This window comes from Ascaphus truei, chromosome 3 (assembly GCF_040206685.1).
Source record: "Ascaphus truei isolate aAscTru1 chromosome 3, aAscTru1.hap1, whole genome shotgun sequence".
In the NCBI taxonomy this organism is placed as follows: domain Eukaryota; kingdom Metazoa; phylum Chordata; class Amphibia; order Anura; family Ascaphidae; genus Ascaphus; species Ascaphus truei.
In genome coordinates this window covers 21261377-21278592 of record NC_134485.1, presented here as the reverse complement: position 1 = coordinate 21278592, position 17216 = coordinate 21261377, and the positions used below count along the sequence as shown (strand labels likewise).

The following is a 17216-nucleotide window of genomic DNA, read 5'->3' as shown; positions in this document are numbered from 1 at the left end:
CTTTGAGGAGGTAAGTAAGAATTTAGACCAGGGTAATGCAGTTGATGTTGTCAACTTAGATTTTGCAAAGGCTTTTGATACAGTTCCACACAAGAGGTTGGTGTACAAAATAAAACAAAATTGGACTCAGTAAAAATATATGCACCTGGATTGAAAACGGGTTGAAGTGTTATTCTCTCCGTGGCTGTCGGACATCTTGACCTGCGGGAGGTATGGAGCTGAAACCAGGGAGTGGTGACGGGTCCTAGCCCTGACGACTCGTTCCCTAATGACAAGTTCATATTTCCCGCTCCTTGAGGCTGTCGTATGCACTGTTTCAGCCCTCAGTCCTGATTGGCCCACCCAGGGTGAGCCCTTGGTCTATAATTTGCTCAGCAAAGACAATCTCTTTGCTGATTGGTCCGCATCTGGTCTTCCATGTTTTCAGATGGAGGTCGAGAAAGTACGTAAGCCGACGCCGATCAGAGCTCCATAGTTATTCTTGGTTAGTGTCGGTGTCAGAGACCAACTTGTATAGAGACTGTGGACCCCGAAGTGGTCTTTCTTACATGCAGGAACCCTTGCAGGATGGATCCTGAAGGAACATTGAGGGTAAGCTCGCTTCGGCAGCGCCTTCCACCTGGTCAGATGGCAGTTATCCCGTATTCTCTGTGTTTTGGTGAGTTATTGCTGTAATTTGTGAGTGTGGTTTCACTGTTAGTTTCAACTGAATAAACTCCAGTTTATGAAATCATTGTGTTCTGCCTGGTGCTTTGCAATCTCTGGAAGTCTGGTCAACCTTGATCGTGACAGGAGTTATATGGTATTTTCTTAAAATCATTCTCTCTCTCCTCGTTACATCAGCCATAAATGTCATGAAATTAATGGGTGATAAGATACACTCAGAAAAGGTTGACCTGTCGTTTGTCACAGAGATAACATTTTGAGTTGAAAAACAATGATTTTGAGTATCTAAATCAGAATTAATCTAAGAAGGGTGTTATATCAATAACACATGAGTTCCCGTATCTTCACCCCTTTGAAAGAATCGAATATTGTTAGCTGGTAACTTTTGTTTTCTGTTACAAGCACGATACAATGTATGTTATATTACATCTAAAATGTAATAAGTACTGTTTTTGGGCCCTAATTGAACCTATTACCTTTTTGAAAAGATTAACCACATTTTCAGAAACCTTGCTACATTTTTTGTGTTAATTACATCTTATTTCTAGTGTCAAGGGGACAAAAAACTCCAGAGGTTATGACCTTAAATTATTCTTGGTGGTGGAAGCATAATTAAGGTGTAGTGTGGCATTTGGGGAGTTATTGCTCATATATAGGGGGAGTTGAGTCAGCTGGATAGCTGGATGTTACTAACCCCTTTCACATACACAGTCATGTGAACACAGGTAGTGGTATACGTGACAGACTTCAATGGGGATTTTCGTCCAAAAAAACCCAACACAGTGGCTTTATACTATATAGAATTACCCCCTATGTCTTGCTAGAACAGTTTGGAGAACCCTCCAGTTATGGATAGACTAAAAATCCCAAACCAAGATGATTACCAAGACCAGCTCTTGGACAAAGATGTCATCATATAATTCCTAAAGAATTTGTGGAAGCATTTAGTTCTTAGATTATTACAGTTTTCTGTTCCATAGTACAGTATGTACTTTTTGCCCTTATTTATGGCACTTGACATGCAATCCGCCATGATGTACCGCATGTTTCATAACATAAAAAGGGTGGGTTTTCGGAAAACCACTGAGTGGGGGCAATAAATTACTTACATACAAGTGTGTTCAGGGGATAAATGAATAAATACTGTAATTAAAATGCCACAGGCACAAAAACAACTATCAATGTACAACAAAACCTGTTATGGGTTTTTATTCAGATTCTCCAAGGCATTGTGAGGCATGAGCTGAGAAGTTAACATTCAACCCATAAAACAGCCCTGCAATAAATAGCCCAGATTTACAAAGCAACATTAGCATTTTTAACATGGCATTAACCCATAATACTGGGGTAATCACCAAAGCAAATAATATAATGTTCATTATTTTTTACTCCTGTAAAATGGTCGCAAATTATTTTTTAAATTCCAGTATGTAAAAAGTAATGCAAATGACCTAATTAGTGCCTGTATTCCAGATTCAGAAGGCAGCGTGCTATGGTTAATGCAGGGAAATATTGCAATGTTATTTACCACCTACTGTTCTCCAGTTTGACATTATTTACACATTTGTAAATTTCCAGTACATGTACTGATCCCATAGATTTGTTTTAAGTTACAAGAGCAGTAAGAGATTCACACATTATCAATAATTAATAATAATTTTAAAAAAATACCAAACTTAATTCAGTATGATTCTTTAAAATGATTATATTTACACATTACCCAAGAAGACACCTACACATCAGACATAAAAACACCACTCAGCAATTGTAGGTCCTCCCATAATAATTATCCATCAATACAGGGCACTTGGTAAGGCATCAAACCCTCCATGTTCCAGGTCTCAACAGCTTTATTATAAAGTTTTCTTCCTTGTATTATACAGGTTATTAAGAATTTGATTAGTGTTAGGACCTGCACAGATTTGGTCTACCTTGGCGTTTGGTGTGCAGGCTTAAGATACTTTGGCCAAAGAATCAAACTAAATGACCATATGTTTTTAGTTTAGATATATATATAGGTACTTTACTGTGTATTTGTGTCATTGGAAGTTGCATTGGGCTCTGTCTGTGTTCTATGTTCTGTCTTTGATTTTAGCTATCACCAACATGACTCCACACGCTGCAACATTTAAGTGACATTTCTGCAGAGACTAAAGGCCCATCGGATTAACACAGCAGGGGTCCCTGGCAGTCCCATTCAGTTTGAATGGGACTGCCGGGGACCCCCACTGTTAATCCATTGGGCCATTAGTTTGTCTGCAGAAATTTCACTGGAATGTTGCAGCATGTACCCAGCATGTACCCAGCATGTACCCAGCATGTATCTGGGTCTTGTTGGTGATTGGCCCAGGTTTGTTTTAGAATACTCGTCGGCACTACAGTATCAATGGATCATCCTATAAGGACTAGATGCCACCTACTTATTAGTGCATTTGGACATTTGCTTGGACTGTATCTTTAAGGCGCCAGTTTGTATCTGTTTTCTGCAAGTAGCAGAATGTTTATATGTTATACCAGTGTTTATCAAGCAGGGTTCCTAGGAACCCTTGGGTTCCCCGGGCATCCCTAAAGGGTTCCCTGCAATTATCTGGTCATTTGCAAATTGTATCAAATACAGAAGAATGTACAATGCATCTGATCACAGAGTTGCTATTAGAGATGGTTGGGGGTTCCTCAGAATTTCACTTGGGGTTGTTTAACTAAAAACATGTTGGAAACCACTGTGTTATACTATGAAGTTGCAATTAAGTGCTCTGCTTTGGAGCCCAAAACATTTTTAAGTAATCTTATTGGCATGTACATTTACGTGCCATATGTATTATAAGCATGAGTATTAAGTATATGTATTATAAGTATGAGTTTTCATGGTTCCTTGGTTTTGTGGTTTTCGATCCCAGATGGTTTTGTGGTTTTTTATTCTTATCTGCTTACATCTCTAAAAGCAGATAAGAAGGAGAATAATGAAATCTAAGACTTTCTCAGATTGTTCTCAGTTAAAAGTCTTGGAGCACTATGGAGAAATTCCACCTGCTAATATACTAATGACTCTTTTCCGATAGTTAGGTCGGCATACCTAGCTTAGCTTAGTTAGAGTAGCTTAGTTACTCTAGTATGTAGGTAACTCAGGGGAAAGATTGCTTGTTTCTATATTGGTTAACACATGTTTATTTTTTACTGATTTAACGCTGCTCAATTAATCTAGGCCAAAAAGTAGTGATTTTAAGAAATTATGTCGATTTTATGTTTTGGAGGTTGGAGCTCTAAGACATACTTTGAATATTCCAGTTATCATGTATGAAGATAAAAATTGTTGTACAAATGAGGATAATGTGATGTTATTTGTGCCGCTGTTGCATTATGTCTATTTCTGAAACCCAGATATCGGGGATTTACTTCACAATTAACAATATAAAATTATCTAAATAGAAGTTCATCAAGAGCTATTTACCTTTCTGATAATGCAAGTGCTCATACTTATGTAGATCTTTTGGCATTCTATTTGCATATATATTTTTTATATCCAGCTCTCTTTCCTTATCCTAAAAAAAAATCAGATAGTCAACACATTAAAACCTTGTAAATGGGACTGTGTTCTTTATTAAGAGCACTCATAAGGTGCTCTCGTGAACCATCATTGTAGAAGATTTTTGGTTTATTTTTAATACATTGCTGCTGTAAGAAGACAAGATAAGTATAAATGAACAGTGATAGCTGTACTGCAATGGTAACATTTAGGTGTACAGCAATTCTAAGGCTAGGCCCCCAGTACATGCTGCAGCGCGCGCTATGGCGTGCGCTGCAGGAACAAGAACCGCCCCTCAATGGGGCCGGGCCCACTGGCTGGCTTGGCGCACAATTTGCAGCCGCGTTGCATGACTAGATTTTCTGAAGACAAGAAAATTGTTTATAGAACAGCGTCACGCGGGTCCGTGACAACCAATCATAGGGCAGAGTTCCCAAGCCAACCATAGCGAAGGAAATAGCAGCCAATCAGAGCGCAGAAGAGGATGTTATGTCATGGCCACGCCCCCTCAACGCACGTCCCGTTGCAGAGTGGTGAGACTGCAGATCGCGGGTTTTTTCATGTGCATGCCCCACCCCCCCCCCCCCCCGTCCGACATGTGTGCAACAGTGAGTACTGGGGCCCAAGCCTAACTCCTGAAGAATGATGTATGTTACGTTCTAATGTTGGAGAACAGAGTCTGCACTTAGCATTAGACTGAGAAACTCCACTCACAAGCCTTTATACATTACTCCTTTGTCTATAATGTGTCCCCATGCTAACATGAATGGCTTGAGCTCATGCATTTGACTGTTGTAGGAGGTGAATTTCACCACCAGTATGTATATACATACAGGACGTCTCTACTCACCTTTCGTTTTTATATCTCCATACAACCACCACCTTACCCCTTTTGTCTCTAAGACTCTTCTCATCTTTGGAGTTTGCTTTTAATGTATTGTGACCCAGCCTCCTATACCAAATATTTTCAAAGAGCAAGGTTGTCACGAAAAACATGAAGACTACCCACGTATTAGTGATCCTAGCTACACATTAGCAGGACACAAGGGCTAATAAACGAAGAAGTTTAAAAAAAAAATAAGGTAACAGTAACAACAATACAGAGCATAGGCCGACAAAATAAAAGGGGAGATATGCATACAAAATAGTCTGTCCTCTAAAATCAGAACGTTGCCGTAACTATCTTATCCTGGGCAAAAAATAATCCAGACTTCAGGGTCTCTGTAACATGGGAGTAATCCCTGTTCAAGTAATGTGCCTTTAATCTAGCAGTGTGGTGGTTAACTGCTGGTAGTCAATTAATAAACACCACCTGCCTGATTGCTTACAAAAGCCTGTCTGTTGAGACAGTAAGGGACTCCTTAGCTCTGAATGAGAGCTGACCTTTGGAGAGACAGAGGAGTGTTCTTGAGACTCCCAGGAGAGACTGACCAAGAGAACACACATCTCTGGAGCTGACCGGTCTTGAGCTCTGCCCAGCATAGCTGATTGCAAGACACCAAATAAGACTTCTAAACCTGGATGCTGAAATTTTCTGTGCACGCACGGGTGCGGTTCCAGGAGAGCAGAGAAGCTTACTCTACAGCAAGAAACAGATACGTCTTTCATAATTAAGAGACTGCTTATATCTGCTTATTTCATGCTATATGTTTTGGGGCTGCGAGACATGCTTGACTTAGGGAGTTGTGAATTAATTGCATGGTATTTTCACTAGAGATACTCCCAAGTGAATAGAAGCTTTGTCCCCCCCCCCCCCCGGTGTTTGGATGATTTCCTGATGAAAAGGAAAAGGCACAATAAAGGCTATTATAATTTCACCTTATAAAGTCTCCAATTGTGTACCTCTGTGAACGTCCGTCTACATATGGTGTCCGAGGTAGGATGAGAGGTGTCTTTGTAGTTAAAAAGGACCGGAGATTTTTATGTGAAATTTTTTTTATGCTTTTTGCCTACAAACAGTCTGAGCAACTTAAAAAAAAAAAAAAAACCCTCATGCAGCAGAGATCAGAATTAAAGGGACACACCACTGAAACTTACACTGCACTGAAACTTACAAAACCACAGATGGACTCTTTGCCCCAATCCCAAGAGGAGAGACTGCTGAAACAGCTAATCCTTTTTTGCCTATCAAAAAGTGTAATATGGTCATTGAAATAGGGGTTTTGCCTTCCAGCCATAGTCAGGGTTCAAGAAGTGAGTCAGCCCTCAAAAAGGGATAGGTGTTTGTTGTTTTCAAAAGTTTCGCTGAAGCAGCGAATACAGATGGTGACCCACGAGTGGTACTGATTTTGCAAATAAAGGTTGCCACACCGCATAGGGCTACCAGCTGTGAATGGAGTATATGCAGAAAAGTGTGAAAATTGATACAAGACTGTGCTGAAGAAGGGGAATTTTTAGCAAACAAATGCTGAGTGTAAAATTGCCCTATAGGGGAAAAAGTGATTTCTGAACTGTGTAAAAGGTTTTTCAAAACCAATTGCTGAATGTTGAGTCACCCTGCCGGGAATGAAAGAAATAGTCCACTGCAAAGAATGTTTTTTTTTTCTGCAAGTAAAAAAGTCTGCCTATATCTATCTTGGGAGCAAAAACAGGCACCCAAAGTGTGAAGTGTGAATGCCATAATACCCAAAGATGAGACTGAAAATTACTGAACTCAGGCAGAAAACCAAATTCTGTTGCTGAAGCGGAGAGATTGCATCTAGCAAGTAAATGGCGTAAAGCAAACAGAAGTTTTTTTCCTAGCAACTACACATTCAGCAAACCTAATGAGAGTTTTACCTAGCAAGTAAATGGTGTAAAGCAAATAGACTTTTTTACCTAGCAACTGCACATCTTGTATACCTGATGAGAGAAAATGCATGCACAGTACTGCTGATATTATAAAACTTATCCAAGAAAGAAAATTTCTACAGAGATGCCTGTGAGAGCTACGACCTCTACAAGCAAAATATGCCCACCTGTAGGACTACCACAATTGGGGGTTCTAGCAAATACAGTGGCAACAGCTGCAATAGCGCCTCCTGAGGTCAGGAAGACAATTACACCTGATAGCCTAAAAATGAAGGACAAGATGCAGCGTTCCTGTAATGAACCCTACCCCACGGAAGAGTGGCCCTTCCAGTCCAATAAAGAGGAAGACATCTCTTATGGGGAACCCGAACCGAGTCACACCCACATAACACCCCATGAATGGTGGGGGTGCCTGAACTCGGCACGAACAGAAAAGACCGCTCCCTTTGATGACGAATATGATCAGCAGGAGACAGAGCGGGAGCAGCAGATCACCCAATATTTCTGTCAGCTAAAGCAACTGCAAGAAAAGCCTGGCGTATACTGTATAATGAAGCTGCTAAAATTTCAAATGAAGATGGAGACCCCAATATCCCTGAAGGGACGGTGTCATCCAAATCAAAAAGGCGGAAAAAGAAAAAGAAAAGCGGTTCTTCACTTACCGTGGAAGGAACAGACACGTCCGCAGATCCTGTGGACGAAAAGGGGGACCGAGTTGCCCTGCAGCCTAGAGAAAATGGAGAATTCGTCCAGCGGTTAACCGAATATCCAGAGGGCCCAAGGCAGAAGTCGTGTACCCCAAAGAAGTGTCTGTCCGGTGCCAACAGTGAGGAACCCTCAACCAACCATCCCAGGGAAGAGGAGCCGGAACCAGTGAGTGACGATCCCTTGACCAGCCCTGAAGATGCCCTGAAAAATGCCAGGCATGACTGTGATATGCTCCGTGAACAATTGAAACAAAAGGAAAATATTTACACAGAGCTACAGAAAAATAACATGAGGCTACAAAAAGATGTGCTCACAATTTACTCTTTAGCCAGGACAGAATTGGACGATCTCAAGACTGAGCTAAATACTGCAAAGGCTACTATTTCCGCCATGAATGAAAAGCAGAGCCAATCTGATAAAATGGTGGCTACGCTAAAGCGGAAGTATGAGGAGGCACTGAAGCAGATGACAGTCTTCCAGCAGGAGGTTCACACTCTTCGTATAGAGCTGAATGCCTCACAACAGGAGGTCAACAGTGTCCGGATAAAAGTGGACGTATCTCAGAAAGAGGTTCAGACACTCCGCAGAGCACTTGATGCCTCACATCATGAGACCAACAGCTGCCGCACAGACCTGGAAGTTTCCAGAAAGGAACTACACAGTCTCACTGAGGAGCTGGACATTGCTAAAGAAACTATTGGTTATCTTGATACAGATCTCAAAGTCTCTCAGAAGGAGCTTCAGACCCTCAACCTAGAGAAGGAAGTCTCACGCCAGGAGATTGTCATTCTAAAAGCAGATGTGCATAAATGGAAGGAGGACTGCAAAGAAGCCCTGAAGAATACAGAGAGACTGAAAAAGGAGAAAATTCAAGATTAAAAAGAGAACACTTATAACTGAAAGAATACATTTTTCAGTTGATAGAAGAAGTCAAGGAAAAGTTTGAAGCAGAGCACCAACTGCAGAACCAACTGCAAGGTCTGCGTACGCACCTCGAGAAGGCAGAGGAGAAGCAGCGAACTCTGCAGGATGACAATCTGCAGTCTGTTAAAGAAATTCAAGTGCTGCAGAAATGTCTGATGACCCAGTATGTCCCCACAAAACAGCATGAGAAACTGAAGGCTACCCTGAGCATCACCAAAGCAACGCTAAAAGCCAAGCTTAGATCCCAGGTGACGCGGCACAAAAGGGAGCACAAGAAGTTCCAGAAACTGAAACAAGTAACTGTGGCCCAAGCAAAGAAGTTCATAGTGATTCACAATGCAATAAAAATGTGGAGGCAAGCTCAGAGAAAGCAAAGCATGCAGATAAATTCCCTGAGAAGAGACTTGCAATACGCACTCAAAAAACAGGGATCTCTCGCGGATGAGATTACAGTCCTACAAGGACAAGTATTGACCCTGAGTAAGCGTCAGTATCCCACAGCCTCAAAAACCCCATGAACACAAGGGTACAGTGAGAGCTGGGAATACCGCTCATCTGAAAGACAAGGTTGCAAAATTTGAACCACCTAAACAAGCACTAGCAAAACCTTCAGCCACCCAGCAGGCAACAAAAGAAGGTACACGTGCTGAATTAAAACCAGAAGAGTCCTTAGCTTATGAAGCTGAAAAGATGGGACATTCTCTGGAAGTGGGTGTGGAATTGCAACTTAATCTCAAAGAGGCTGAACTAGCTATTGAGTGGGAAAAGGGCAGAGAGACAGCTTCAAGAGCGGAAAACTCAAAGGGCTGTTTTTAAATGCTCTGCAACTGCTGCCATACAGTATGCCTACAATAAGACGAGCACCCGACGCGAGGGAAATCTCATGACCGCGCATGTAGAAAAAAGACTATACTTGGAGAAAGTCCTCCTCGAGCGACTGAGGGGTGCTGATCTCAAACACCTTCAGGAGGAGACACGAATAAACTGGAGAAAGGGCTCCAATCCCAACAGGACTGAGGGTTCTCTTCCTAAATCCACTCTCATTCAAGTCACTGAGATATCTAGAATGAGAGTGGAAGGATGGGCTTTGGCCGTGGCAAGCCCGAGCTTCCCATAAACAGGGGAGGTATGTAACAGGGGAGTAATCCCTGTTCAAGTAATGTGCCTTTAATCTAGCAGTGTGGTGGTTAACTGCTGGTAGTCAATTAATAAACACCACCTGCCTGATTGCTTACAAAAGCCTGTCTGTTGAGGCAGGAAGGGACTCTTTAGCTCTGAATGAGAGCTGACCTTTGGAGAGACAGAGGAGTGTTCTTGAGACTGCCAGGAGAGACTGACCAAGAGAACACACATCTCTGGAGCTGACCGGTCTTGAGCTCTGCCCAGCATAGCTGATTGCAAGACACCAAATAAGACTTCTAAACCTGGATGCTGATATTTTCTGTGCACGCACGGGTGCGGTTCCAGGAGAGCAGAGAAGCTTACTCTACAGCAAGAAACAGATAAGACTTTCATAATTAAGAGACTGCTTATATCTGCTTATTTCATGCTATATGTTTTGTGGCTGCGAGACAGGCTTGACTTAGGGAGTTGTGAATTAATTGCATGGTATTTTCACTAGAGATACTCCCAAGTGAATAGAAGCTTTGTTCCCCCCCCTGTGTTTGGATGATTTCCTGATGAAAAGGAAAAGGCACAATAAAGCCTATTATAATTTCACCTTATAAAGTCTCCAATTGTGTACCTCTGTGAACGTCCGTCTACAGTCTCCTTAACAAAAATGGCTTCAGTGAGGACTTTCAATAGCCGCTGCGTGTTGCTCAATATAATCCACAGCATCCACTCGACTCTTCACCCAGATAGTCCGCAAAAGGCTCCAACAGAGAATCTCCAGAGTCTGGCTAGCCTGGTTATAGTGTTCCAAGTTCACATTCATAAAATGTTGACACCGGGGGGGTGGTGGGAGGGGTAGCCAATCAACGGTGCCCCTTTAACTCATGGACCAATCCGGAATAAAATGGGAAGCCACAATGGACCAATCATAGATGGGATGAAATCACATGTACTGTGAGCTGCACCACCCAATGGGAGGAGTGGTAGGAAAAACAAATGGCCAATCAGGGGAGTGCCGGCGAAGCAAAGTGCTTGAGCTGCTGGCGTAGAACAAAGCTCCGGCTTTGAAGTGTAATTCCCATTAGCAAGTGGCTGACCTCCTCCCCTGTATATACATGATTATACCCATCTATATATATTTCACTAGATGTAACACTTTATCGGACAGCATATCTATACTGCAGATAGATTACAATCGCTGTCGATTTCATGAAGCCTGAGATTGTAGTGTCCATTTAAATGCATTTCTTATTTGCAAGCCATATCAATTAAATAATTTTAGACATTGATCCAATGACTTGTTATGTGTAATTCTAATATTCTATTTGTACTATATATGTTGTTGTTGGCTTAAGACATAACTCACTGTAATTAACAGGATGTTTTAGATATCGACATATATTGTTTTTAAATGTATTATCAAACTATTGATAATCCTGACTATTGGGATATACAGATAAGTGAACTCAGTTATGTATATGTTTGGTATCTTACCAGGTATAATTGCATATTGATTGGTTCAATGTCATGGTGCAAGCAATTGCCTGCTAGCCCCAGACTGATTCACAGACTTAGGTGAATCCAATATTCTAATTACCAGAGAGGTATTTATACCTCAAAGGAACAATCACGTCCATCACGGAACCTGAGGAAACATTACCACATGCGAAATGCGTTGCTCTATCATGGAAGTGTTCTTTTTGGCTCCTGATGGCCAGCGTAGTCCTCGAGAACAGCTGTGAAACAGCCTGGCCAGCCGGACGTGGTAGTGGAGATTTCTCTGTGCCCCAGCGGTCCGAGACAACACTGTTACTGTTGGAGCACAGCACTACATGTGAGTGCACTGTTGCTTTTGTTTTTTATATGTATAAACATCTTTTCACAATATACCTTCTCTGTGTGTATTATTCCACATGGAGAGACTCAATCTGAGACCAGAACTGGGTGAACACACATCTACCTCCCACATGACATCCTAGTTGCTGATCCAGGGATGCGTGAGGGACTCTGAGGGATACCCCCCAAAGATACCATTTAGGGCTACCTGCTTTCACATGGCCGTGTGAGTAACATTATAGTCCATTGGCATTTCATTATTACCATTGTTCCCCATCACCTATGGAACATTGTGCACACTATTGCACACTAAGTGCTATTGCACACCATTGCATTTTGTATGCTTGCATTATTTATGCCTTTCTTTTATTTATCTTCTATACTTGATTCTGCGCTCCCCGCATCACATCTATCTCCTCCCCACATACAACAATGCTCAGATAAATGTAATGAACTCAACATATACATACAACATAATACATTTAATATATGTGGCACATAACTGGGTTTGAACAGACACAATCCGTGACCGAAATATACATGACTTAATAAACTAAATGGCACTGAGATAGTGCACAGATTGGGCTGATCTGTTGAACCGGGTGTTTCTAGTCATGAGACCTCCCAAGACTGGGGAAGTGATTATTGGCTGTATCCACACAATGTCTAGAGAGATACAGCCTGGCTAGCTCAGTTATAGCAACTGGCTCCCATTCACAAACTATGGACCAATCAGAGTTGGATGTCCTGGCCAATGAATGATGGTGAGCGGGGTCTGGCAACTGGTCAATCGGAGGGCCATATTTTAAACAATGAACTCTCTCCCTGCAGGGGAAAACCTGTGTTTTCCAGAGTTATAGCAACTGGCTCCCATTCGCAAACTATGCCGACCAATCAGAGTTGTTCCTTTAACTCAGGACCATTCAGCGTGCAGATAGGCGGTAGAAAGCATCCAATCAGGATGGGGAGTGGAGCAATGCTCCGATGTACAGCCAATAGAGGTGGAACGAGGAGTGGTGGGAAACCAGCACAGGCGCAGGTTTTCCCCTGCAGGGAGAGAGTTCTTTGTTTAAAATATGGCCCTCCAATTGACCAGTTGCACAACCCCACCCACCGTCATTCATTGGCCAGGGCATCCAAAAGGGGAGGCTATGATGTCTTTATGATGGGCCCATTGGGTGGCCCCTTACAGCACCGGCTGATAAGTATTTTGTACCAGATTACAGTGTGCCTGCATTTCTCTCTTCCCTTACTATTGGTTCAAGGTCCTGCCCACAGATGTGGCTTCAGCCCCAAGACTACACTGGTGAGAGATCTGTTCAAAACTGTTTTCCTTCTCCACAGATCCACACTTAGTGACAGCCACCACCTGCTGTACCTTGTGCTGGGACTTTGTCAATTGTTGCAACCCCTCCCTTAAGGCAGCACTACTTTCTGCTTGTCTCCGCTGAAGCGTCTTCAGAACTTCCTCCATTTTCATTTTCAGGTGCATTCTTCACCTTGACCTCTGGAGGCGCGATAGGTCGCCTAGGCAGCTCCTAGCCCTCAGATTCACCCAGGGAAGCAATGCAGCTTGCCGTGATTTCTCGCTTGGATATGGTGGACAAAGCAATGGCCCCCCTGCCTCTATGTCTGGGCAAAGGCTCCCTTCCGTCCCCTCGCGGACTTTAACTGCTCTCTAAGTTGTAAGAATTTTACTATCCTCCTTTTAGTTTACCGCTGCTGAATGTATGTAACCATTTAGTGTATTGTACCATTTCCTATTAAAGCTATTGTTTATTAACTCTTTTGTAGAGACTGAGTGCTAGCCCATGTGGTTCATAGTACATATTGTATGCTGTATTCTTGTGGTATTTGCTAGTGTGCTTACTGGGAACCCTATGACCCCCACATTAGCTTTGGTCCCATTGTCCCCTCTAACCACTGAATAACAGTATAGGCAGGGTCTGACTCCTCGTGTAAGTCTCCTAGGGGAGATTAATTCCCCGTAGGCTAGAAAGCACGCAAACTGCAACACTCCAGTCTATACAGGGACAGTGATTATATCACATATCCCCCTCCCCAGCGTAACATTGTCCTGTGAAGCGTCCCGTGCACCATTCCCGTGCACCAGCCTCTTTGTCAGGGACGTCCGACATCCATCTCTTCTTTTTTCTTGCCTTACAGTTGAATAGTTTTTCTTTTGGGGCAATTACTAGGCCTGCAGACTTGTACTTCACTACCTCCTTGTCGTTCACTTGACTTTAGCGTTGAAGCTCAGCTTTTGACGTGTCACTTCTTGCAAAAGTTCCTGAGCATCCTGCAGTCTGTTAGCTCTCTCTATTAGAACTCTATCCCAGTTTGTGACTTTGTTCTGTATTTCCTGAAGATGCATTTCCATCATCTTCCTCTTGTGCTCAGAGTCTCCCATACCCTGCAGAAGTGCCTTGACCTCGTTGGTCAGCTCATTGCGTTCACTCGCCAGTGCCTGTTTGGTTTTCTCTTGTGAAGACAGTAACTCCGCTTTAGCGGTGATGGCTTCTCGACCTGGCTTCGCGTACCTTCAGCGTTTGAGACTATAGACTGGTCATCCACTAATATTGGTTCCTTTGCTCCATCAGCATCTTGGAAACTTGTATCTGTGATGACCTCCATTATTTGGTTTTCAATGTTCTTGTCTGGAACATCTTTTCCATTCTTGTAATTCCCATGACGGTCTATGTCTGGTTCCACACCATTTAGCTCCAGTACTTCAACTTGGGCCGGATTCTCATTCACCCCAAGTGTACACCATGGCGCCTCTCTATTACAGTCAGCAGGCCTGGGCCTTTCTTTCTTGATTCCTTAACTTACTCTGGTGGGAGTATCGCTGGATAATCCATGAGGTCTTTCTCAGTTTACGATCACGGATACTCTTCCGTCCCATTCTTATCTGAGACTTTATCTTTACAGCGGCTGTGCTACTCCATCGCAACTTTGTCCTCCAATTCCGTGCCTTGTGGAAAGTAGACTGTAGTACTGCAACGGCATTGTAGTCACGCTTACAGGTGCACACAACTTGCTCAGGCAGTTCAAACTTTGCAATCTCCTTTTTCAGTTGATCGGTGTCCCCAGCTCTCACTGTACCCTTGTCTTCACGGGCATTAGTTTCTGTGGGATACAGACGCTTGGGCCGGGCCAATACCTTTTGCTGTAGTGGAGACACCTGTGCATTACTGTCCCGCGGAGCCTGATTCTGTTTTAACTCTACCGCCATCTTTTCCATGGACTGCTTCTGTGACCTAAGCGTCCCGCTCAGTCTTCAGAGCCTCGAGCTCCAAACCCTCATCATCCTCATCGTCATATGGTCTGAAGGGACAGTGTTTGGTATGGTCAGGCTCTTAACACCCTAAACACATCTGGTGCGGTTCCATTTGCTGGGTCATACAGGAACGCTCTTGCCTTAAAGGACACTGCTTCATTTGGCTAGGCATACCACACATAAAACACATTGCTTCCTCCATGGCGGCAACAGCTGTTTTTTCCTTCTCCACAGATCCACACTTAGTGACAGCCACCACCTGCTGTACCTTGTGCTGGGACTTTGTCAATTGTTGCAACCCCTCCCTTAAGGCAGCACTACTTTCTGCTTGTCTCCGCTGAAGCGTCTTCAGAACTTCTTCCATTTTCATTTTCAGGTGCATTCTTCACCTTGACCTCTGGAGGTGCCATTTCCTCAATTTTTCACATCTTTCCTTGTGTATTCTGTAAGCACAACTGGTCATACACAATGGGACAGACTTCACTTGCAGAATCTGTTATTCACTTAAGTTGGGTGGCCATTTTAAATCCCCGCATTTATTTTCAAACCCCAGTTTCCACTGCTCAGTGCCTTTTGGACTGCCTGCATTCTCCACCAATTGTGATGCCCACATCATGTTGCAGTATCTTTTTGTCCTAGAATAAGGCTGGAAACATTATATTTCTATACACAGGGTTTATTTACAGGGTTAAATTATAAACCAACAGGCCCACCGTCCCTTTAAGTCTCTGGGGAAAGCAGTCTCTCTGTGTGCAGAATGCGAGAGAGGAGTCGAGTGTGACCCCTAGGCAGCGGGCTTGGGCTACTGGGTGAATGATTGTACTTCCAACAGTAATGTGGAAGGAGGTAGTAGGGCCAGGTTTGGGAGGAAGTATGAAGAGCTCTGTTTTTTCCATGTTAAGTTTAAATCGGCGGAGGGCCATCCAGGATGATATAGCAGAGAGACATTCAGAAACTTAGCAGAAGACATTCAGAAACTACAGCAGGTGTAAGGTCAGGGGTTGAAAAGTAAATTTGTCAGTCATCAGCATAGAGGTAATATTTGAACCCAAGAGATGGGATTAGGTCACCTAGAGAGAGATGTGTAAAGAGAAAAGACAAGAGGTCCCAGGACAGAGCCCTGGGTTAACCCACAGAGAGATCTACTGTATAGAGGAGGAGGAGGTGTTAGCAAAAGAGACACTGAAAGTACGATGGGAGAGGTAAGAGGAGATCCAGGATAAAGCTTTGTTACGATTTCTATGAGAATGGAGAATGTGAAGGAGAAGAGGGTGGTCCACAGTATCAAACGCTGCAGAGAGGTCAAGTAATATGAGCAGAGTGTAATGACCTCTGTCATTGGCAGCATGGAGGTCATTCGTTATTTTAGTGAGGGCTGTTTCAGTGGAGTGAGCCGAGCCGTGCACAAGGATCTCCTGCAAACAGCTGATCACCGACTGAATCGGGGTTCCCCTTACAACGCGGACTCCGAATATCCTGTCAGTGTGTGCGCAATCACACAGACGCCTATGAAGACTGATTTGTTCCAATTTGGATGTCTGTGCACAAAAGTATAGGTCCGTGGGATCCCTGTTCCTGTTACAGAGCTGCGTTCATTGAGGTGTTCTTCAGCTGATAGTGGAGTATCCAGCTGGTTGCTGGTAACCGGGTTCTATTCTAAGCTCGGTTTTATTTTTATTCTTGTAAGTGGACATTTGTCTCCCGTTCTTTTTAATAAATTGTATTTTTTATGGTAGTGCCCTAGGGTATGTGCGCTTTTTCCTCTTGTTTTTTTAGATTTTTCTCTACTGGAAGTGATACTTCCTTACAAGAGCAGCCCCCCACTCTGTGGAATTGACTATTCTCTGTGGTACAGGACATTGTTCTAGATTGGTGATGTGCCATATTTACTTTTTTCTGGACTCTACATGTGGACATTAGTGTATTTTATTTGTTCATTATTCACTTTGGTCCTATATGCACATATATATTTTTATGTTTATCTATGATTATTGATTTCACAGTTTACACACTTGTTTAATATTGTCTTTCTTTTTATATATATATAAAATATATGTGTGTGTATATATATGTATATATATGTATATATATATATGTATATATATATGTATATATATGTATGTATGTATATATATATATATATATATATATATATATATATATATATATATATATATATATATATATATATGCTAATGAGTTATGAAAAGTATATTTAAATGAGTTACACCCACAAAATATTTCCATGAGACCTATACTGACAACTCTAAGGCCCAGTGTGATGAAGAGGGAACTGGTATCAGGTGCGACAGGATCAGAGCACACAACCTCTGCTATTGTGGGCAGCAGCTCTAGCATTGAACTAAACCAGATGCT

The 17216-nt window shown here is 42.6% G+C and overlaps 1 protein-coding gene across 3 annotated transcripts in view; it reads right to left on the bottom strand.

The window, feature by feature from the left end:
• Positions 1–17216, bottom strand: part of LCA5L (lebercilin LCA5 like) — a 98524-nt gene that overhangs the window by 17652 nt on the left and 63656 nt on the right. For all 3 annotated transcript variants that reach the window (XM_075593727.1, XM_075593728.1, XM_075593729.1), the window contains one exon: positions 4115–4205. In XM_075593727.1, coding sequence (XP_075449842.1) covers positions 4115–4205 — 91 coding nt within the window. The remainder of the gene's footprint in view (positions 1–4114; positions 4206–17216) is intronic.